The 22,797-nt window shown below is 42.4% G+C and overlaps 1 protein-coding gene across 4 annotated transcripts; it reads right to left on the bottom strand.

Moving 5' to 3' along the window:
* Positions 1-612: 612 nt before the first annotated feature.
* Positions 613-22,787, bottom strand: GTF2H3 (general transcription factor IIH subunit 3). 4 transcript variants are annotated; one of them, XM_032876453.1, is made up of 13 exons: positions 22,728-22,787; positions 19,941-20,020; positions 12,814-12,920; positions 11,707-11,873; positions 10,130-10,192; positions 9,224-9,253; positions 9,055-9,083; positions 6,656-6,730; positions 5,538-5,591; positions 2,430-2,498; positions 1,699-1,834; positions 1,552-1,588; positions 613-1,457 (listed from the first exon to the last, which is right to left on the bottom strand). In XM_032876453.1, the coding sequence occupies exons 1-13, from the start codon at positions 22,738-22,740 to the stop codon at positions 1,388-1,390; spliced, it is 930 nt and encodes a 309-aa protein (XP_032732344.1). In that variant the 5' UTR covers positions 22,741-22,787; the 3' UTR covers positions 613-1,387. The 4 variants fall into 4 exon arrangements, with proteins under 4 accessions (XP_032732344.1, XP_032732345.1, XP_032732346.1 ...); XM_032876454.1 differs by lacking the exon at positions 6,656-6,730; XM_032876455.1 differs by lacking the exon at positions 19,941-20,020 and having other exon boundaries at positions 22,728-22,758.
* Positions 22,788-22,797: the final 10 nt, after the last annotated feature.

Here is a 22,797-nt window from a genome sequence, read left to right as displayed (position 1 = left end):
AAACCGAAACAGAATTAAGCCAGTACACAAAACATCTCAAACAAAAAAGTAATAATGAGAACCTGACCAGCTTCTTTGAAATTGTCTTTTAGATATCTGATGACTTCCTAGACTTAAAACAGTGATTTCCATTACAGTTACGCTGTGAAATATTAAATATTATTTCTAAAAGACAAATAAGATTCTCAAATTCAAGGACTAACAAATATTGGCCAAGTGATCACCAAAGCCTATGTGTATTTAACAAAACTATAAATCCAAAGTACAAAATCTACCTGAGATCATCTAGCCAAATACCAGATTACTTAAACGAGACTCAGCTTTTGAGATGGCATAAAGGGAAAATTAACATCTTACTTACATACAAAGTTGTGTACACAAATCGGTTTTTGTCAGTTTACGATTGTTTGTTTTTGTCAATATACGTAAAACAAACCAAACCAGCCACCATTCCTGAAAATCCTTCTTACACTGCGCTGGAATTTGAAAAGACTTCTAATAACTTCAAAGTTCCATAGAAAAACAAGTTGTTTCTTGTTGAAATTACATATAATTTTTCTTTTGAACCGATCGCACTTATTTTAGAGAACAGTTCTCCAACATTAATGCTTCTTTTTTTTCTCATTCCACCTGGGGGACAATACTGAGCCATAAAGGATCCATTCTCCAGCAGGCCCCCCTCTGAACCCAGACAGCGGCTCTCATGCAGAAGCTCTTCACCCAACTATCTCTGAAGGGAAGGTCACTGCCAGAGTACCACACCCCCTTCTCCACATTCACTTAAGATCAGACTTTGTATTTACTCAGCGACAGTTATTACATAGATGACTATGTCCAGACACACAGTGATGTCAGGCAAAAGCAAATCTGCAGTTTCTGGAGCTAAATCTTAACTTAGAAAATAAGGATTTTATTTACATGACTACCGTCCAAGTCAGCTGTTGATTCAAGGAAGATGGTCTATCTTGATTAATGCCATTAGTGGACGATCGCTAAAACTTTGCTCAAATTTCACTGGTTGTGCATTTCACAGGCAGAACCCAGACAGGGTAACAGAGTCTAAAGCCTGCAATCAGGCCAGGCTGACAGACAAATGATCACCCCATTAAAAAAAAAAAAAAAAAGTCACTAATTTATGCTTTCTTCTCCCTCTGTGGACAAAAAGCCATCAGAAAAGATTGCACAGAATGACTCCCTCAAATAAAGCAGGCCCCCCAAAAGCACAGCATGAGGATAATGGTCTAGAAATCTTGCCTGTAAGAAACTTCATTCAAAATTATCCCATACAACGCTGTATTTTTTTCAGGGCTTCCTAACACAGCTTTTGCCATACAATTTCTCTTAATAAGCTCTAAGAGATTAGCTGGGGGCATGGGGGATCTTCTGATCACAAAGACACTTTCAGTTTCTTTTTCTTGGCTTTCAGCACAGGAGGCAGAGAAATCTTAAAGGCTGTCCTGTAACGACACAGAGAGGAAGACCCTCTTCAGGGCTCTGAATCCCTCCCCTCTACCCCGCGTGGGCCAGACACACCAGCCCAGGGATACTTACTCGCAGGTGGTGCAGATAGGACTGAAATTGCAGAATACTGTAAATTTGAAACACAAAACAAACAGGATGTTGGAAAAAAACAAACACACAGCTAACTTATTTCCTGTGCCCCCCTCAAACACAGAAAAACTCAGTACTTGAACTTACTTGACAAGCACACAGAACAGACATAGCCAATTTCAATGAGATTTCGATGACAGAAGCAAGCTGCCCGGTAGTCCACATGGACTGGGGGAGGGAGGATTAACTGAGATCTTTGATCTTGATCAGGGAGAAAAACCCACTGTGGGCGGGGGGGAGAGGCAAAGAAATGTTATTGAAAACATGGGAGAATATAACTGGAAGTTAGAACACAAGTATCAGATATTAGGTAGTGAACACCAAAGAGAATAATAAATTAGGATTTTCCTTAAAAGTCTACCAAGAGGGGCACCTGGGTGGCTGGGTGGGTTAAGCCTCTGCCTTCAGCTCAGGTTATGATCTCAGGGTCCTAGGATTGAGCCCCGCATCGGGCTCTCTGTTCAGCAGGGAGCCTGTTTCCCCCGCCCCCGTCTCTGCCTGCCTCTCTGCCTGCTTGTGATCCTTGTCTGTGAAATAAAATATTTTTTAAAAATAAATTTTTAAAAAAAGTCTACCAAGAAATGCTTCTTTATTCAGTCGGCAGGTACAGAACACCTCCCCAAAGCAGCCACTGTTGTCTGCTTACATAAGCCGCCTTCAGACGACCCAAAGTGTCCCCTTCTAGCTTCAAAGCCCCTGGGGCACCCATCTACTCTTTCTCCCACGTACTAGCATCACCATCGAGCTCCCCTTCATTCCCCAGGAGACAGGGGCTCACCCAGATGCAAGGTGTTAGGGCCCTGCTGACGGTCCCTTACCAGCAGATACTGCAGAAGGGAAGGCATCTGAGGCACCTTCAGGTACAGTCCCCCCGTGATGTCACAAGCCTGCAAGACATCCAAAGGGCTCTCTGCCAAACTGGCACTCGCTTAGCTTTTCCAGACGGATGTCAATCTCACCAGCCATTCTTTGGGTCTCCGGAGGAGAGGGGGATATGACGGAGCCCATCAAAAGGGAATGCTTTCCCAAAGGTACGTGAGGACCAGAAACTTCCCACTACTTCTCAAGGTGTTCAGCTACTTTTCCCGGGGGTACCACACTCTTTCCCCCTTTGAAGAGCTTAGTGGAGGACAGTACATGCCCTCAGTCCTGTTTTCTACTGATGAAATTTTTATTCTAGCCACGTTTACTCATTTTCATTCTATTTTTAACAATAGCTGAGATCACCCTGAAGCCATAAAATTCACCCTTTAAAATGTGTGCTTCACTATTTTTCACTGTCTTCAGAGCTGTGCCATCACAATCTAGTTCCAGAACATTTCCTCACCCCAAAAGGAAACCCCACACCTATTAGCCATTACTCTCAACCTCCTACCCCGAGGCTACCAGCGACCTACTTTCTCTCTCCCTGGATTTGCCTATTCTGGACATTTCGTACAAATGGGCTCATACAATTTTCCCTCAGCATCATGTTTTCAAGATTTATCCACACTGTGGCAAGATCACTACTTCATCCCTTTTTATGGCCAAACAATATTCTATCTTACGGTTATACCACGATTTGTTTAACTCCTTTCATCGACTGATTGACACTTGGGTGCAAGTGGAGGGAAGACGGAGAGTCAATCAGTCGAGTAAATGCAGAAATACTGTCACAGGCTATGATCACGTCCATAAAGAAAAATGAAGTTGGGTAAGGGGACATGGAGTGACCCTAGATGCTCAGGGAAGGCTTCTCTGAGAAAAGCAGAAGCAGAGACCCAAACAAGGGCAGGGAGTAGACCATACAAATACCTACGGAGAAGCCTTAGAAGCAGAGGGAACAGCTTGATGCAGACACCCTCAGTGGCAGCGGGCCTGTAGTTTTAAAGCAATAGCGAAGAGCCCAGTATGGCCGGAGTAAAGAGATTCCATGGGAAAAGGAGATACCCAAAAACCATATCATGGCGGGAGTACAGACAGCCATGGCAGAACTCTGGGGTTCAGTCTGTGTGTGAGGGGATGCCATGGGAGGGTTTTAAGCAGGTGACTGACAAGACCTGATTTCCATTTTGAAAGCTTCGTTCTGCCGGCCTTGTTGAGAACGGACTTTGGTGTGAGGGGTAAGCGTAGAAACAGACCAGTTAACAGATACGACAATCCACCACTTGAGTGGTAGCAAGGAAGAAGACATATGGTGGGATTCAGGGGCGATTTCAAAGATCGAATCAGAAGGATTTGCTAATGGGATGGAAATGAGAGGAAGAGAAGAAACAAGGCAGAGTCAGGATTTTGGTTTGGGGACTGGTGAACTGAGCTGCCATTGCTGAGATGGGGAGGCCCCCGGGAGGCAGCGTGGCAAAAACCAGGAGTTCTGTTTCCGACAAGTTCAAGTTGAGACGCTGCTGGATGTCCAAGGGGAGAGGCTGCCTGAGCAGCTGACTGTGCGTCTGGCCCAGACATAGCGACGTGAGCGTCAGGCAGGCAAAGCTGGCATTTAAACTCAGGGCATAGGAAAGATCTTCTAGGAGTTAACAGACGCTGTGTAGAGTGAAATGTGCAGTTAAAAAATGGATTCAACCTTTTCGATTTTTTAATTCTGAAATATAACCATATGTGCAAGAGCATATACACATAACATGTAAGTATGGTTTAAGTAGGTTTAAATAAAACGAACACCATGTATCTACTATCAAGCTTAAGAAATAGGACAATTTGGAACCTCTGACACTAGTATACTTTCTAATTATATCTCTCTTCGCACTCTGTATCCTCGGCAGGACCCTAAACTCAGCATTTTCCAGTTTTGTGCTTTTAACTGATCTTTTAGCAAAGAATATTTCTTGTGGTCAAAAAAACATTTATCAAAAGTTTGGCAATTTCTTCAGTCTTATTTGGGGTTTTTTCCCCCCTTTTTAGTTAAATTAAATTTCCGCCTCACACATTTGACTGAAAAGCAACATCTAACAGTGCTGTCCAACAGAAACATAATGTGGGCAATATGTGAAACTTAAAATTTTCTAGCCACATAAGAAAAGGAAAAAAAAAACAGATAAAATTAATTTTAATAACATTTTATTTAACTCCGTATATCCAAAGTATTATCATCTTAACAGGTAATCCTATAAAATCTTTATTTTACATTCTGTTCTTCATACTAAGTCTTTGAAATTCAGTGTGTATCTTACACTTAACAGCACATCTCAATCCAGACCAGACTCATTGCAAGAGCTCAACAACCATACAACTAACACACAGGACAGCACAGATCTGTAGTACGACCCCATCTTTATAAGATTCTCTGCTTATGGGGCGCCTGGGTGGCTCAGTGGGTTAAGCCTCTGCCTTTGGCTCAGGGCATGGTTCCAGGGTCTTGGGATCGAGCCCTGCATCGGGCTCTCTGCTCAGCGGGAAGCCTGCTTCCCTTCCTCTCTCTCTGCCTGCCTCTCTATTTGTGATCTCTGTCAAATGAATAAATAAAATCTTAAAAAAAAAAAAAAGATTCTCTGCTTAGCGATGCATGCTTCCATCTATACCTATACAGAGAGATGTGTCATGCTGTTCACCTAATATTAGCAACGGTAACTGTAAGAGGATAGGATTTGAAGGTTTTTTTTTTTTTACCCCTTTAAAAAATACTTTCCTATATTGCCTGAATTCATTTCAATATGTGACTCACTTTTACAGAATCAATCATTACATAAAATGTAAATAAAAATGTTGAAGGATCCCAAGAGTTGTACACCTGAAACTAACATGACACTGTGTGTCGAATGTACTTCGATGAAAAAATAAATAAGGACCAGAGAGATGTTAGTGCTCTAAGCGACAGCATCTCACAGCCTAATTCCTAAAACTGTGCGAAGGCTGGTGACAAGCACTTAACAACGAAGAGAACACACCAGGCTCCCCTGACCACCAACACCACACTTCCACGGAACACGTACCTGTTGGAGGAGTCCTGAATCCGAGTCTAAAACACAGGCATCGATCAAAATATTCTGAAATGAACATTCCAAAAACATTATAGAATAATAAAAATATAGAATAATAAAAATAAAAATAAAAATTACACTGGGAACCTACTAAGTGCTAGACTTTTTTTAGACTATTCTTAAAACAGTGGAGTAACTCTGCAAGGCAGGTATTTGATCGTATTTTGCAGCTGAAACACCTAGGCCTTGGCCAGGCTGTGGTCACAGAGCTTGAGGGGTGGGGGGAGCAGTGCTGTCACCCCAATCTGCCTGTCCCCAAAGCCCACCGTCTTTTCACATCATGCTGCTGCTACAACATGGAGAATATCAGGCATGGATATGGGGATACGGCAGCATTTTGGGTTAAAACTGAAGTTTTAAGAAAGTTTCTTCTTAAAAACATACCAAAGAAAATACATTAGTGATAATTCATTTGAATTAGTGTAGATTCATTCAATTATTTGCAAAGTAAAACTATCAAATCTTGGTAAGAGCTCCCTAAAGCAAAGAGAGGAACGGAGGCAAGGTACGCAGTGAACTGTAAATCTGGGATTCTTAGCCTGAGGTCCAAGGATGGGCTAAACAGGGTTACATGAATACCATGAAACTACATGCAAAATTGTGTTTCAGGGTACTTTTTTCTGGGGACCCATAAGATTCATGGGGTTCAGGACCCAAAATAGAGTAATGACTAGTACGGTATATGAATTCCATATTCTTTATCCACTGATAAGGCCATTTAGTCAAAATATTTGTGTAGGTCATTCAAAAAATAAAACTCATTATGAAATAAATATTTCCTAAAAAGAATGCTCCCAAGGGACAGGGGGAAGAAGAGAGAGGTGACCCAAGAAACAGACTCTTAACTACAGAGTACACACTGATGGTCACCAGAGGAGGGGGCGGTGGAGGACACAGGTGATGGAGATTAAGGAGTGCACCTGTCACAATGAGCACCGGGTGACAACTGGAAGTGCTGAATCACGATACGGCACACATGACACTAACAGAACATTGTGTGTTAAATATGCTGGAATTTAAATCAAAACTAAAAAAAAAAAAAAAAAAAAAAAAAGAAGCTCCCAATTCACCTGCTTCTGTGCTGCAAAGATGACATTCATGAAGTTCATATACTGCAGCGCGCTGTCTTCTGCAGCCTTAATCACCTAAAAATCACATCCCTGTGAATACCTCGTGGGCATATCCGAGTTCTCACTGCAAACACAACCAATGCAGCTTGTCTAATCTGCCTGCCTAGTCACCATGGTTAAATAAATAGATGCATAGGTGCAGTGTAAAATGACCTACCCTCCAAGAGATAGACAGTCCCTGGTTAACAGTTCCACACAGCACCTACATGTGCACATGCGTGCCCACACACACACACACAGAGGCAGCGCGCACACGTGCCCTAGGATGATTATCTAGTGCTCTGCAAACTGTTTTTAATTTTTTTTTTTTTTAAATAAACTCTGCACCCAACATGGGGCTCGAACTCACAACGCTGAGATCAAGAGTCACATGCTTTACCCACTGAGCCAACCAGACAGCCCTGCAATCTGCTTCTTGGTCCCACAGGGGCGCGGGGCGGGGGGTGAATCTTGTATCAGCGAATTTGGATGTACGTCATCCTTTGTGCTAACTTCATAGACTCTACTGCGGAACCAGTTCTCTATAGAGGACACTGAAGAAGCTTCCAGTCCTGTTTTAGACAATGCTCTGGGGAACGCTCTCATATATGCTGTACACAACTCTCTGAATAGCTCCTAAAATAATCAGGGGGATTGCTAAAATACACACACCTTTCATCCTGCTACAGGCTACCAAACACGCCTCAAAAAAATGTACCGATTTACCGATTTACCCTCCCACTGGCAATGCAAGAGAAAAACCCACCCCCAAGCCTGCCACCAACACGAGGAAGTGCCCATTTGGGCTGAGCAAGAAGCAGACAATGCAAACCCTGTTACCAGATGCTTCTAGTTCTTTGCTCACTGATAAGGCTCCACGTATTTTCAAATGCTAACTGGCCACTTGCATTTCTTCTTTTGCAGGCTACTTGTTTTCTACATATTTTAGAGTAAACCTTAACTTTCAAAATTTAATTGATAAGGTCGGGGTTCTGGATGGCTCAGTCAAGTGTCAGACTCTTGGTCTCAGCTCAGGTCTTGATTTCAGGGTCGTGAGTTAAAGCCCCGAGTTGGGCTCCAGGCCCAGTGTGAAGCCCACTTAAAAAAATAAATGAATAATATAAAAAAACATTTTAGAACTATTATATTAATCCTCTGTCAGGTAGCTATGCTGAAAATACTTTTCCTAATAGCTTTTCTTTCATCCTTGTTTTGGGGTTTGATTTTCTTGAGGTCTTAAGCTTCACATCACGCTCATCAAGGTCCTTCCCAACCTGAGCTTGTAAACAGGTACTTTCTTCCAGCGCTTTTATGACTTGAACTTTCACAGTGACATGTCTGACCTTTACTAGAATTATTAAAAAAAATTTTTTTTTTAAGATTTTTATTTATTGATTTGACAGGCAGAGATCACAAGTAGACAGAGAGGCAGGCAGAGAGAGAGAGAGGGAAGCAGGCTCCCTGCTGAGCAGAGAGCCCGATGTGGGACTCGATCCCAGGACCCTGAGATCATGACCTGAGCCGAAGGCAGCGGCCTAACCCACTGAGCCACCCAGGTGCCCCTACTAGAATTATTTAGGTGTGAGCAATGAGATCTTTATTTTCCCCCAAAAGGTCAACCAATTGGCCCAGCCCCTTTCACTGAATAATCCATTTTCTTCCCACTAACTTAAGTGCTTCTTTTCGACAAGCCAAACTCCTCTGTGGACCTGATTTTATTTCTGGAGCCTAGCCTTTCCCATTTACTCTGGGCCTCCTACTGCGCCAGAACCACACTGTTCCTGCAGCTTTGCAATGTGTTTTAAGATCTAACAGCAAGTTCCTGCTTATTATTCTCTTTCAGAAAGCACCTGGCTATTCTCCTTGATTTATTCTTCCAGATAAACCGATTTTTTTTTTAAGATTTTAAGTAATCTCCACACCCAACATGAGGCTCAAACTTATTACCCCAAGATCAAGAATCACACACTCTACCGACTGAGCCAGCCAGGTGCCCCTTACTGTTGAATTTCTTAAAGCACTTGGCAAGGAGTCGACTTCAGATTCCCTCTTCCTCTGCACCCCCGACCCGTGACATGCACTCTCTAAATAAAATCTTAAAAAAAAAAATTCCGAGATTGAATTTATAGTTTAACTTTGGAAAAACTGATATCCAAGAATAAAACAGGACTCTCCATTGCTTCAATTCTCTTATGTCTCTCAGAATTTTAGTCTTTCATCATATCTATTTTATACATTGCTTGTTAATTTATTCTGGATACTCATATTTATTTTAAATGGGTCTGACACTTTTATGCCATTATGCTTTCTAATTCGATATAGGTGGTATATAAACATAGTACTGATTTTTTAAATCTTACCAAAATCCTTGATTTCATTTCCTGATTATCTATAAAGAGATAAAGACAGATTAAAATTTAACTGGATCTTGGTAAACATAAGGTTTTATAACCAACATTTTTAAAGAGTCCACCAAAATCAGAGCAGTAAAATAAGGATTCCAGATCTCACAAAAAACCACACTCCTACCTTTCACCTCCTTGTTCATTCTATGAATGTCTGAATTTTTTAGCATTAAGGAATTTTGAAATATTATTTAATTTCATAAATACTTATAGTAAACAGAAAAATAACCTCAAATTTTAAATTAATCCATCCACCTAGCTGAAAAAAGAAATGCTCTATTTCCCATGATAAACACACAAGACTACCTGGGGGTTTCCACTTCCCAACTGCAATCAACTGAGCTTTGTAACCAAAACCTGATCTCTGTCCCAGAAAATTAAAATCACCATGATTTACCCTGCAATCATCCACTACATCCTAGAATACTGTCATGACTGGTAAGTCCACAAGCCAGATAACAAACATCAGGCTCTTTGCTCAGCAGGGAGCCTGCTTCTCCCTGTCTGTCTCTCTCTTTCTCTGCTCTCTTCCAAGTAAATAAATCTTTTTTTTCTTCTTTAAAGACTGGGAAAACATCACACCAACAGACAACATCAACATGCTTGGGACAGTGTTGTTTATTCTATGTTAAGTGCAAATAATCTGTGGGCCTGAGGAGAAACCACTCATTTATTAACCCTCAGGAGCAGCGAACGACTTTTGTAAATACCAAACACATGCTCCTAACTTAAGGAAGGTAGAAAAGACACACACACCCTCCCCAATTTGTCAAAGCAAGTTACAAGCATCCTGAAGAATGTTTTGTAAGCAGAAGGACATACTAGAGAAAACAGTTTTCTTTCTTTTACATTTCAAGTTTTTAAGCTTATCTTAAAAATATTCCAAAGCCAAGATAAATTGTTTTTTTGATTACCCACCACTTTAGAATACTCATGCCTTTCCTTAATATGGATACCCAAGGTTCTAAAAATTATCACAAGTTAAGATATTCAGAAGACACCCTCTGAATGACTAGAACACCAAGGATACAGCAAAGAGCTTTGGCGAGGGATCCTGCCAGCAGAGTTTCTGTATGTTGACCCTTTATGTCACCTGCAAATAATTAAAAAAAAGAAAATTAAAGAGAATGTTTAGGTTTTCTTGAACTAAAACCATTTTCAAACCAAAGCATTCTTCTTCCAGAAAGAAATCAGCTGATACTTAAAAACAGAGCAATCTGTTCTCAGTAATGCTTAACTAAGCAATTTTTAACATTGTCTCAAATTAAAATATCCTGTGGTCAAGGGCTGAGAGAGTACAAAGTTTCAGTTTGGGGTAATCTGGGGATGGACAGCTGTGATGTTTATACCCAGTGTGAATGTACTTATTGCCACTGCACTGCACATTTTAAAATGGCTGAATGGTTGGGACGCCTGGGTGGCTCAGTTGGTTAAGCAGCTGCCTTCAGCTCAGGTCATGATCCGGGTTTCCCGGGATCGAGTCCTGCATCAGGCTCCATACTCAGCGGGGAGCCTGCTTCTCCCTCTGCCTCTGCCTGCAACTCTGTCTGCCTGTGCTTGCTTGCTCGCTCTCTCTCTCTCTCTCTGACAAATAAATAAAAATAAATTTTAAAAATCTAAAAAAAATAAAAATAAAAATAGAAAAATGGCTGAACGGTAAATTTTATGTTATGTATATTCTCTTTTCAAAAAAGATTTTATTTTTAAGTAACCGCTATACCCAATGTGAGGCTCGAACTCACAACCCCGAGATCAAGAGTCACATGCTCCACTGACTGAGCCAGCCAGGTGCCCCCTACAGTATGTATATTCTACCACAGGAAAAAATATCCTGGTGTTTTCTGGAAAGGTTCAGGTTTGTTAACGATCTAAGTGGTGCAAAAGGTCACGTGCAACTGCCTGCTCTGAGCCTATCTGCCCTCCTTCCCACCACCCCTCTGTCTCGTGCCCCTCAGAGAGCTGCCCCGCTAGTAGAAAGGGGGCAGGATGTTCCCCCTTGGCTGTGGCAAGCAGAGACAAAGCTGGAAACTTGTTTGAAGCCTTGAGTGAAAAAAGTCAAGCCTCTCAAGAGGGTGGAGAGCTCAGACTGACATCCAGCATGAACAGGGCCTGCAGCGGGTACAGGAGCACAGACACCTCCACCCATGGGTGAGGTCAGACCCAGAAAGGTCTTGAGCACCACACTGAGAAGTTGGGACTTTACCCTGGAGGCCCATGGTTCTCAAAGTATGATTCTAGAACCAGGTATAAGAGCATCACCTGGAAACTTAGCAGAAACACAGATTCTTGGGATTTTTTAAGGGACAAGATGAAGGAAAAAATAAAAAATGGAAGAATGGTCCAAAAAGAGAGGAAAAATAAGTCAAAAGAATAGCCTTAGAGGCTAAGAGTAGGTTTCAAGAAGTAGAGGCTGGGGGACAGTGTGAGATGCTGGCGAGGTCACGAGGTCACACAAACAAGGCACAGGCTTTGAGGAAAAGGATTTTACAAAAGAAAAGAGAGAACACAAGTAAATACTACCAAAAAACCCAACTCTCAGGACTTAAAGCCTCAGGACCTCCACGTTCAACTGCAATTGTAAGATAACAAGAATGAGAAAGCCATTACTCTTGGTCATGAGATCCTTAATCTCTTCGGCAATAACTTCATTCGCCGCTGTGAACAACTCATACTTCCCGTCCTTGCTCCCTGACGGGCTGAACTCAGAAGAAGGGTTGCTGGGGTCTCCAAAAAAGTCTCCAAGTCTGCCGTTCTTTCCAGGATACAAGAATCGACTGAAACAGTGGGGAAAAAAACACCAAGTTATACCAGGACTCTGTCCTCACTCGACATCCAGATGAAATTCAGTAAACAACCAATCACAGCAATTCTGACACAAGATTCTGTAATAAGTTTCATTTTTAAGAAATGTATAAGATTTGAGAACTATCCACTGACCTTATATGAAATACGCGGGTACACAAGAGTCACTTCTACCAGGATGTAACATTTGATCAAGAAACAGAAGAGCCGTGTCTTACACGGGAAGTATGATTCTACAGTCAGCGTATGCATGAAAAGTAAATGCGGTGAAAATATGTAGCCTATACCTGGTCCCTTTTGAGCTGCACTCCTACGCACCCGCCCCTAAGAGACTCTACCCCATGCCCCAGCCGGTGTTTACACCCGTCTTAGAAAAGGTCACTGCTTCCTCGGCTGAGCTCCAGATGGAGTAGTTCGCTTGGGTTTAAACCCAATTAACAAGAAAAACCCTTAACAAGAAAAACCCTTATCTGTAAACACCAGAATCACACAGAGAGCAGTGAAACATTATACTCTGAGAAGCACGCAGAGCCCACAACTCGAGGAAAGAAAGCAGAATCACACCTCCCGTTTCATCTGCCCCCACCCGGGGCAGACTCGAGCAAAGAACAGTAACAGAAGTTACCACCCTTGCTGGATAATTCTCCCTGGTTTCTGCCTAGAAAGGATGGGTGAACCTGGGTAAGTTAAATGCGCCCATGATGCAAGTCTATTAGGTACCAGCTAATGAGTCTTCCAATTTTCATCTCTGTCAAAATCTATATGTACTGACTCCTCATGCTGCGAGTCTTGTTCAATGCTACATTAAAAAAATTCTGCAACACAGAAAAGGAAGAGTAGTACATGCTGACTGGCACAAAAACCTCACCACTGTTAAACACCAAATAGGTAGAGGAATCACTATGGTCGTACCTTTCTTGAATGTGACTTGCTATCACAGCAAGTTTGTTGGAACGATTCATGAATAAATGAGAATTTCCCAGCACCATCACAGCATCTATGCATTTTGATAAAGTAAACTGTTGAAAAACAGAAAACATGAGAAATGGTAAAGTAGCTATCCAAATAACTAGGCTGGGTCTTGATAAAGATTTCACTTAAATTTTATTCACTGCTAAAAATTTGCTGAGGAGCTCCCTCCTCAAAAGCCATAAGCAAACCACCTGAAAACTAATTTTCCACTTTTCCTTATGTGAGATGATTTCTACATCAGTGCATTATTCCACAACTATTTTCTGCAAACATTCAAGGAAAGCAAACATGTCACATATTCTGTGATAAAATTACTAACAAACTATTAGTATGTACAAAGTAGATGATTAACACATACTGATTAAACTGATGATTTCTGTAAGTTTTCAATTCATTCACTAAGTATGCTAAGCTCCTGCTATGTGTCAGGCAAAGATCCCTTCTTTTGTTGAGCTTACATTCTCACAAGTACTAATACTATTAAAAGATATAGGTGGATATTCTTATAATCCTGGAATAAAGCATGTTTCTCTTAAAGAAAAGAATACTTCTGGCAACAAATAAAACACTGATAAATCCCACTTTATTAAAAAAAAAAAAGCAGGGGGTGTCTGGGTGGCTCAGTGGGTTAAAGCCTTGGCCTTCAGCTCAGGTCATGATCTCAGGGTCCTGGGATTGAGCCCCATGTCAGGCTCTCTGCTCAGTGAGAAGCCTGCTTCCCCACACCCCCCGCCCCCGCCTACCTCTCTGCCTACTTGTGATCTCTGTCAAATAGATAAATAAAATCTTTAAAAAAAAAGTAAAGCAAATCTATTAAAATTTCTGTATGGCAAAAAAATGACTGTAAACAAAAGTGAAAGCCAAATTACAAACTGGGAAAATATCAACATATGACACAAAAGTTTAGCCTTCTCATATAAAAAATGTCCACAAACCAGTAAAAAAAAAAAACAAAACCAGAAGATGAAAATGGGCAATGCCCCAAGGGAAAAATATAAAGGGCCATAGAATACACTAAAAACAAACTGAGATAGCTTTTATGGTACATGATATTGGCAAAAGATAAAATAAGAAAAGAGAACATCTTGTGTGGTTTCAAAAAAAAAAAAGCCTTCTCATATATCACTTATGAGAGTTCAAAATAAAACAGTGTTTTTGGAGAGTAACAGGGTAATAGGCAGCGATGTGCTGTTCTTTCTATAAGATGGAATACTATTCACCAATAAAAGGAATGAATTACTGTAACAAAACAGACAAATCTCAAAATAATTATGCTAAGAAACCAGACCAAAAGTAATCCCACTACATACTGTTTGATTCCATTTATGTAAAATTCCAGAAAATGTAAACTAATCTAAAATCAGTGGTTGCCTGGGGTGGGGACAAGCAGAGAGAAGGGGGTAGGATAAATTATAAAGAAATATGAAACTTCTGGGGGTGACAGATTTATACGTTCATAATTTTTATTATGGCGATAATTTCACGAATGTATACATATACGAAAACATATCAAACCAAATACTTCAAATATGTGCTGAGCACTACATGTCAATTTTCTCTTGATAAAGCTAATTTTAACTTTGACTTTTCTTTTGTATTTTTTTTAAGATTTTATGTATTTATTTGATAGAGATCACAAGTAGGCAGAGAGAGAGAGAGAGGAAGCAGTCTCCCCACTGAGCAGATAGCCGGATGTGGGGCTCGATCCCAGAATCCTGGGATCATGACCTGAGCCGAAGGCAGAGGCTTTAACCCACTGAGCCACCCAGGTACCCCATCTTTTGTAATTTTTTTTAAAGATTTTATTTATTTGACAGACAGAGATCACAAGTAGACAGAGAGGCAGGCAGAGAGAGAAAGGAGGAAGCAGGCTCCCTGCTGAGCAGAGAGCCCAATGTGGGGCTTGATCCCAGGACCCTGAGATCATGACCTGAGCCGATGGCAGAGGCTTTAACCCGCTGAGCCACACAGGTGCTCCTGTATTTTTTTTTTTTTTTTTTTTTTTAAGTAGGATCCACACCTACTCACCATCCCAAGATCAAGAGTTGCATGCTCGGGGCGCCTGGGTGGCTCAGTGGGTTAAGCCGCTGCCTTCAGCTCAGGTCATGATCTCAGGGTCCTGGGATCGAGTCCCGCATCGGGCTCTCTGCTCAGCAAGAAGCCTGCTTGCTTCCCTCTCTCTCTCTGCCTGACTCTCCGTCTACTTGTGATCTCTGTCTGTCAAATAAATAAATAAAATCTTTAAAAAAAAAAAAAAAAAAAAAGAGTTGCATGCTCTACTGGCTGAGCTGGCCAGGCACCCCTTGATTTTAAGAAAGACACCATTAAGAAATAGAAGAGACAAGCCACAAAGTGACAGACCAGGAGAAAATATTTGTAAATCATATATTTGAAAAAAGACTTGTATCCAGACTATATAAAGAGTTCTTACAACTCAGTAATAGGAAAACAAACAACCCGATTTTAAGTTGGGTATAATAACTGAATATGCATTTCAACTAAGAAAATACAAGGACAGCTTATAAGCATGTATTATATATATATATATATATATATATATATACGTGTATAATCTATATCTATATATATAATAGTCCTTAAAGAAATGCAAATTAAAACCCCAAGGAGATGCCACTACCTGCTTACTAGAATGACTCTAACAAAACAGACAGGTGTTGGCAAGGAAGTGAAGGTGCTGGAACTCTCACACACTGCTCAAGGGAATGGAAGATGGCGTCCCCACTTGTTAAGTCTGGCAGTGTCTTCAAGTTAAATCTAAACCTACCACGTGACCGGGCAGTTCAACTCATAGGCATCTACTCGAGAGAAATGCAAACATATGTCCACACAAAGACTTGTTTGAGAATAATCAGCAGAAACAATCCAGATGTCCATGAATAGGTGAGTAAGAAGTATATCCATACTATAAAATACTACTCAGTAATAAGGAGGAATCACCAATACACGCCACAACCTGGATAAACCTCAAAAATGTTACACGAAGGGGGCGCCTGGGTGGCTCAGTGGGTTAAAGCCTCTGCCTTCAGCTCAGGTCATGATCCCAGGGTCCTGGGATCGAGCCCCGCATCAGGCTCTCTGCGCAGCGGGGAGCCTGCTTCCCCTTCTCTCTCTCTCTGCCTGCCTCTCTGCCTACTTGTGATCTCTGTCTGTCAAATAAATAAAATCTTTAAAAAAAAAAAAAAAGTTACACGAAGTAGAAAAAACATCAAAATACTACCTATAACTAAACTTGTCCAATATGAAAAATATCAAAGAGTTTAATAACTATTAAAAAAAATTAATTCATAGTTTCCAACTTCCCCAAAACGCAAACTCCAGGCCCAGATGATTTCACTGGAGAACTGTACCACCCAAGCATCCCTGTACAGGCCTTTTCTGATAAAAAGTATAAAACATGGGGCACCTGGGTGGCTCAGTGGGTTAACTGTCTGCCTTCAGCTCAAGTCTTCATCTCAGGGTCCTGGGATCGAGCCCCACATCGGGCTCCCTGCTCAGCAGGCAGCCTGCTTCTCCCTCTCCCACTCCCCCTGCTTGCGTTCCCTCTCTCACTGTGTGTCTGTCAAACAAATAAAATCTTAAAAAAAAAAAAGACTCCAACAAGATCTTTTATAGACATAGACAAGCTCATTCTAAAATTTATATGGAAAAGGAAAGGAACCAGAATAGTTAAAAAAAGTTTTGAGGAAGAAGAATAAAGTGGGACGAAACAGCCTGCTGGAGCCCAAGACTTACTATCTTGCTACAGTCATCAAGACTCTGTGGTATTGGCTGAGGAAGAGACACACAAATAGGTCAAGGGAAGAGAAACAGCACCCAGAAATAAACCCACACGTCTATACCAAAATGGTTTTTTGGTTTTTTTTTTAAGATTTTATTTATTTATTTGACAGAGAGAGATCCCAAGTAGACAGAGAGGCAGGCAGAGAGAGAGAGACGGAAGCAGGCTCCCCGCTGAGCAGAGAGCCCGATGCGGGGCTCGATCCCAGGACCCCGAGATCATGACCTGAGCCGAAGGCAGCGGCTTAACCCACTGAGCCACCCAGGCGCCCCCCAAAATGGTTTTTGAAAAGGCTGCAAAAGCCATTCAGTGGAGAAAGAGTAATTTTTCCAAAAATGGTGCCAGAGCAATTAGATTATTCATAGACAAGATAATAAACCTCAATCTAAATGTCACAGCCTATTAAAAAGTTAACTCAAAATGGGGGCACCTGGGTGGTGCAGTCGGATGAGCCGCAGACTCTTGGTCATGATCTCGGGGTCATGAAATTAAGCCCCACGTCAGGCGCCGCACTCAGCAGAGTCTGCTTAAGACTCTCTCTCTCTGGGGGGCACCTGGGTGGCTCAGTGGGTTCAAGCCTCTGCCTTCAACTCAGGTCATGATCTCAGGGTCCTGGGATCGAGCCCCGTATCGGGCTCTCTGCTCAGTGGGGAGCCTGCTTCCCCCCTCTCTCTGCCTGCCTCTGCCTACTTGTGATCTCTCTCTCTCTCTCTCTGTCAAATAAATAAATAAAATCTTAAAAAAAAAAAAAGACTCTCTCCCTCTCTCCCTACCCCTGCATGTGATCTCTCTTTCTCTCTAAAAATAAACAAAATCTTTTTAAAAAAAATTAACTCAAAATAGATTGTGGAATTTTTTTACGATTTTATTTTTAAGTAATCTCTATACCCAACGTGGGGCTCGAACTCACAACCCTGAGATCAAGAGTCACAGGCTCTACCGACTGAGTCAGCCAGGCATCCCTTGATTGTGGATTTAAATGTAAAACTTTTCAGATGACACTGGCGAAAATCTTTGTGACCTACACAACGTTGAGAGCTCTTACCAAAAGCACCAAAAGCACAGGCTATATTTTTTAAATATCGAGTAATTGGACTTGATCAAAATTAAAAAGACTTCCTGCTCTGTGGAAGATCGCCACAAGAGGATGAAAAGACAAGCTAAAGATTGGCAGAAAATACTGATATTTTCTCAGCATCTGATATCTGAAAAAAGGGCTTATCTCTTGAATACATAAAGGAATCTAAAAACTCAATAGTTAAACATAACCCAACAATCCAACCAAACAATGGATACATGACATGCAAACACATCTCAGGAGGCTTATCTGTATGGCCAATAAGCCTACGAGAAGCCGTGCGACACTGCCAGCTACTGAGGAAATGCAATCGAGATTCACCGTAAGGGGGGCGCCTGGGTGGCTCCGTGGGTTAAAGCCTCTGCCTTCGGCTCAGTTCATGATCCCAGGGTCCTGGGATCCAACCTCACATGGGGCTCTCTGCTCAGCGGGGAGCTACTTCCCCCTCTCTCTCTGCCTGCCTCTCTGCCTAATTGTGATCTCTGCTTGTCAAATAAATAAATAAAATCTTAAAAAAAAAAAAAAAAGATTCACCATAAGGAATCATTACCCAGCTATGAAAACAGTTAGTACAAAAACATGTCAGCATCGAATGCTGGAGGGAGACTGCATCTCCCACACTTCACTGGTGGAAATGTAAATCCATTCTAGAAAAGTGTAGCAGTTTCTTATAAAACCAAACACACGATTACCCTACGTTCTAGCAGTTGCGATCCTGGACACTTATCCCACAGAAATGAAAACGTCTACCCACACAACAACCTCTATACAAATTCTCAGAGCAGCTTTTGATGTAATAGCCAAGGACTGAAAAGAATTACCCAAATGGAGAGCTTTCCCAGGTAAGTGACAGGACAAACTGTGTTACCTCATGCCACGAAACACCATCCCACAACAGAAAGGACAAACTTTGCTAAATGGACTGGCCTAAAATGATCAAGGGCATTCTGTTGAGGGGGAAAAAAAAAATCTCAAAAACACTTTATGACCTATTTACAGAACTAAGGTGCTGGACAAGAGTAGATCAGCATCTACCATGGCTCAGCACCAGGGACTGACTACAAAGGGACAGCATCTATAAAGGGAGCACTAGAGAGCTCCTGGGTATGTTAGAACGGTTCTGTTTTGACTGTGGTGGTGGCTTGGTGGTTACACAAATCTATACTTGTGATAAGACAGCGCAGAACCACACGTACACACGAGTGCCGGTGAAACTGCTGTGATCAGAGTAAGGTCTCAAGAGTGTACTGACGTCAGTTTCCTCATTTCGTTACTGTCCTCTAGGTACCCAAGAAGCTACCCCTGGGAGAAGCTGCAGCAAGGGTACACGGGAACCCTGTTACCTTTTTTTTTTTTTAAACAATTTCCTAGGAGTCTGTAATTATTTCATAATAAAACATTTCAAAATAACTTTTTTTAAAGGACTACATATTGGGGGCACCTGGGTGGCTCAGTGGGTTAAAGCCTCTGCCTTCAGCTCAGTTCATGATCCCAGGGTCCGGAGACCGAGCCCTGCATCGGGTTCTCTGCTTGGCAGGGAGCCTGCTTCCCTTCTTCTCTCTCTGCCTGCCTTTCTGCCTACTTGTGATCTCTGTCCAATAAAAATCTTTTTAAAAAAATAAAAAAATAAAGGACTACGTATTGCACGGACTATATTAAATGTCCTGAAAAGACACTATAGAGGCAGAAAGCAGATCAGTGGTTGCCTGCAACCAGAGGGTAGAAGCACTTGACTGAACAGGCATGAGGGAACTTTCTAGGATGACAGAAATGTTCTAAAATGAAACTGCAGTGATAGTTACATTCTTTTTCTGATTTTTCACTAAAAAAGAATTGAATTGTACATTACAATGGATGGACTTCATGATATGTAAAATATGCCTTAATAAAGCTGATTTTTTGGGACGCCTGGGTGGCTCAGTCGGTTAAGCAGCTGCCTTCAGCTAAGGTCATGATCTCAGGGTCCTGGGATCGAGCCCCACACTGGGCTCCCTGCTCCACAGGGAGCCTGCTTCGCCCTCTCCCTCCGCCTGCCACTTCCCCGGCTTGTGCTCGCTCTCTCTCCATCAAATAGATAAATAAAATCTTTTTTTTAAAAAGCTGATTTTTTTTAATGAAGCTGATTTCCAAAAAAGCAATACAAACACACTTAAACCAGAATTATCCATAGGCCTCCTCAAGCAATCTTACCTGAGATTCCTTTAATGCTTGCTTTCCCCACCAAATTGGGTTGGTATCAACTACGATAACTAGAAGATTCAATTCATCTTCTGAAAGTATTAACAAAGGATAAACACATTAGCCTCATGAAAGCATATCCAAGCCAACAATCCCAATTTGTAAAGACCCTCCCCAGGTCTTCCAACAGGTCCTGGCTCCCTACTTGAGGAGAACACGAATGTCAGCCATCTCTGCATCAGCCAGTGGCATATGTAATCCTATAATCCAATATACTAGATTATATATATTACTGCCACCTTCCATCAATTATGACATGGCCACTCTCCTTTTTTTTTTCTTTTTAACATTTAGCAGTTGCTAAAATCAGGATGGTATCTTACAGCTAAGACTGGCAGCACATCTCAGTGGTATACTAAACAAAAACGTATCTCATAACGCACATTGTCTCAGACAAATAGGCTATACCACACTCCTATTTTGCAGATGAAAGGAGCTTGCTCAAAGTCACTCGGCGTGCTAGCAAGCAGCAAAACTCCCTGCTGCAAAGACAGATCTGCTTGACCGTAAAGAATGTGGCCTTTCAATACCCCACTGTCCACTCCTGACCCTCTTTTAATGCCACTTAGTACTCATTATCTCATTTTACAGTTGGTTGTATTTCTGATCTCTCTCGCCAGTTCTGCTAAAGCTAATCCACTAGATTGTGGACTCCTTACAGAATGAGGATTTTTGCTGGGATGAAATGGTATGTGCAAATCACACACACAAAAAAGCCTAGCACAGAAGCACTTAACTGTCTTTCGCAGGCCCTCACTCCTCTACCCACAAGCCTACAATCCTTTGGCCTTATTTTCCATGAGGCCCCATCCCACATCTCTCAGGGCCAGCCAGTCCTTGCTACTACCCAGAGGCCTGGAAAAAGACAGTGTCGCCTCAAGGAGAGATGAGTATCTATACCCATGCACTGACCGGTGAATGTCCTTCTTTGGGTCTCTACCCCACAATTTGTAGACATGGGCCATGCCAGGCCTGCCTCTCTCACAGAATGGTGGTATAGATTGAAAAAGATAAGCATGGACTGTTAGACTCCCTATTTCCACTCTTGCTCCCTTTTCCACACAGCAGCCAAAGTGACCTTTTAAAATTATAAGTCATGGGGTGCCTGGGTGTCTCAGTCATTAAGTGTCTGCCTTCCGCTCAGGTCATGATCCCGGATCCTGAGATCGAGCCCCACATCGGGCTTCCTGCTCAATGAGGAGCTTGCTCCTCTCTCTGCCTGCACCCTTCCTCCCTGCTCATGCTCTCTCTCTCAAATAAATAAATAAATTAAATTAAAATTATAAATTAGACTGTAGAAATTATTTGCTTATTCCTCCCTACCATGGTTTTATATTACATTTAAAAACAAATTTCAACGTCTTTATCATGGCCCACAAGAGCCACGCATCTATTTAAGCTTCCTGCTCCCGTCCCTCTAGCTCACTTCACTCCCACCACCCTGGTCTCTTTTTTCTTAAGACATCAGACTCAGGGCGCCTGGGGGGCCCAGTTGGTTAAGCATCTGCCTTTAGCTCAGGTTATGATCTCAGGGTCATGGGATGGAGCCTGGAGTCAGGCTCCTTCCTCAGCTGGGTGTCTGCTTCTCCCTCTCCCCCCACCCCACTCCTGTGCAAGCACTCTCTCTCAAATAAATATAATCTTAAAAAAAAAAAAAGGCATCAGACTCTATAACTGGTAGTTTAACGTATGAATGGAGGTCTCTCCACCTTCCTTTACCCTCAAGTCCCCCATTCTGTTTTAGTGTAATGTAGTGGCTCAACGGGCCAGACAGCCTTTGCAGAGTCATTTAAGACTCCCTTTTGGGGCGCCTGGGTGGCTCAGTGGGTTAAGCCGCTGCCTTCAGCTCGGGTCATGATCTCAGGGTCCTGGGATCGAGTCCCGCATCGGGCTCTCTGCTCAGCAGGGAGCCTGCTTCCCTCTCTCTCTCTGCCTGCCTCTCTACTTGTGATCTCTGTCAAATGAATTAAAAAAAAAAACAACCCACAATATTGACTCCCTTTCAGTACCTGGACTCTTCTCTAAGTAGCTCCTCCATGATCATCCCCTAATCACAACGTACTGCAGCATCCCAGTATATTGTCTTCACAGCTCGTCACCCTCAGAAATTATTCTTTCTTAAAAAATATTTATATTAACATATGATGTATTATTTGCCCCAGGGGTACAGGTCTGTGAATCGTCAGGCTTACACACTTCACAGCGCTCACCGTATCACATACCCTTCCCAATGTCCATAACCCAACCACCCTCTCCCTACCCCCCCAACCCCCCACCCCAACCCTCAGTTTGTTTTGTGAGATTAAGAGTCTCCTGTGGTTCGTCTCCCTCCCAATCCCATCTTGTTTCATTTTTTCCTTCCCTACCCGCCAAGTCCCCCGCCCTGCTTCTCAAATTCTTCCTATCAGGGAGATCATATGATAATTGACTTTCTCTGATTGACTTATTCTCCGAAATTATTCTTATTTGCTTGCCTATTGTCTGCCTCGCCCACTAGACTGCAACCTCCACGAAGGCCCCTGACTGCCATGTTCTCTGCTGTATTCCCAGCGCATAAAACAACGCCTGGCACACAGGAGGCCATTCAAAACTATTTACTGAATAAATGAATGTATCTGCTACTCCTCTAAAGACTAAAAAGGCTGCCCAGCCCCCCAATAATGCTCCAGCTGGGTGGTCCTGGCCAAGCCCAAACCGCCCGGTCCCGCGGTCGGGGGTCCCTCCCCGCACACCCCTCACCGTCTGACACCATGGCTGCCAGGATCCCTCAACGCACAGGTAGCCGTCAAGTGCGCCTCCGGGAGCCTGC

Source organism: Lontra canadensis, unplaced genomic scaffold (assembly GCF_010015895.1).
Source record: "Lontra canadensis isolate GAN:19392208 unplaced genomic scaffold, GSC_riverotter_1.0 scaffold58, whole genome shotgun sequence".
Classification (NCBI taxonomy): Eukaryota; Metazoa; Chordata; class Mammalia; order Carnivora; family Mustelidae; genus Lontra; species Lontra canadensis.
This window is presented reverse-complemented; position numbering and strand designations above follow the sequence as displayed.

What these genes read in the sequence shown, in the direction of transcription:
- GTF2H3 (XM_032876453.1), bottom strand. An exon ending in ATTCAGGACTCCTCCAACAG is followed by an intron (nt 2,499 to 5,537) that starts GTACGTGTTCCG and finishes GATGTCTTGCAG; the next exon opens with GCTTGTGACATCACGGGGGG. An exon ending in CCTATCTGCACCACCTGCGA is followed by an intron (nt 1,458 to 1,551) that starts GTAAGTATCCCT and finishes GTGTCGTTACAG; the next exon opens with GACAGCCTTTAAGATTTCTC.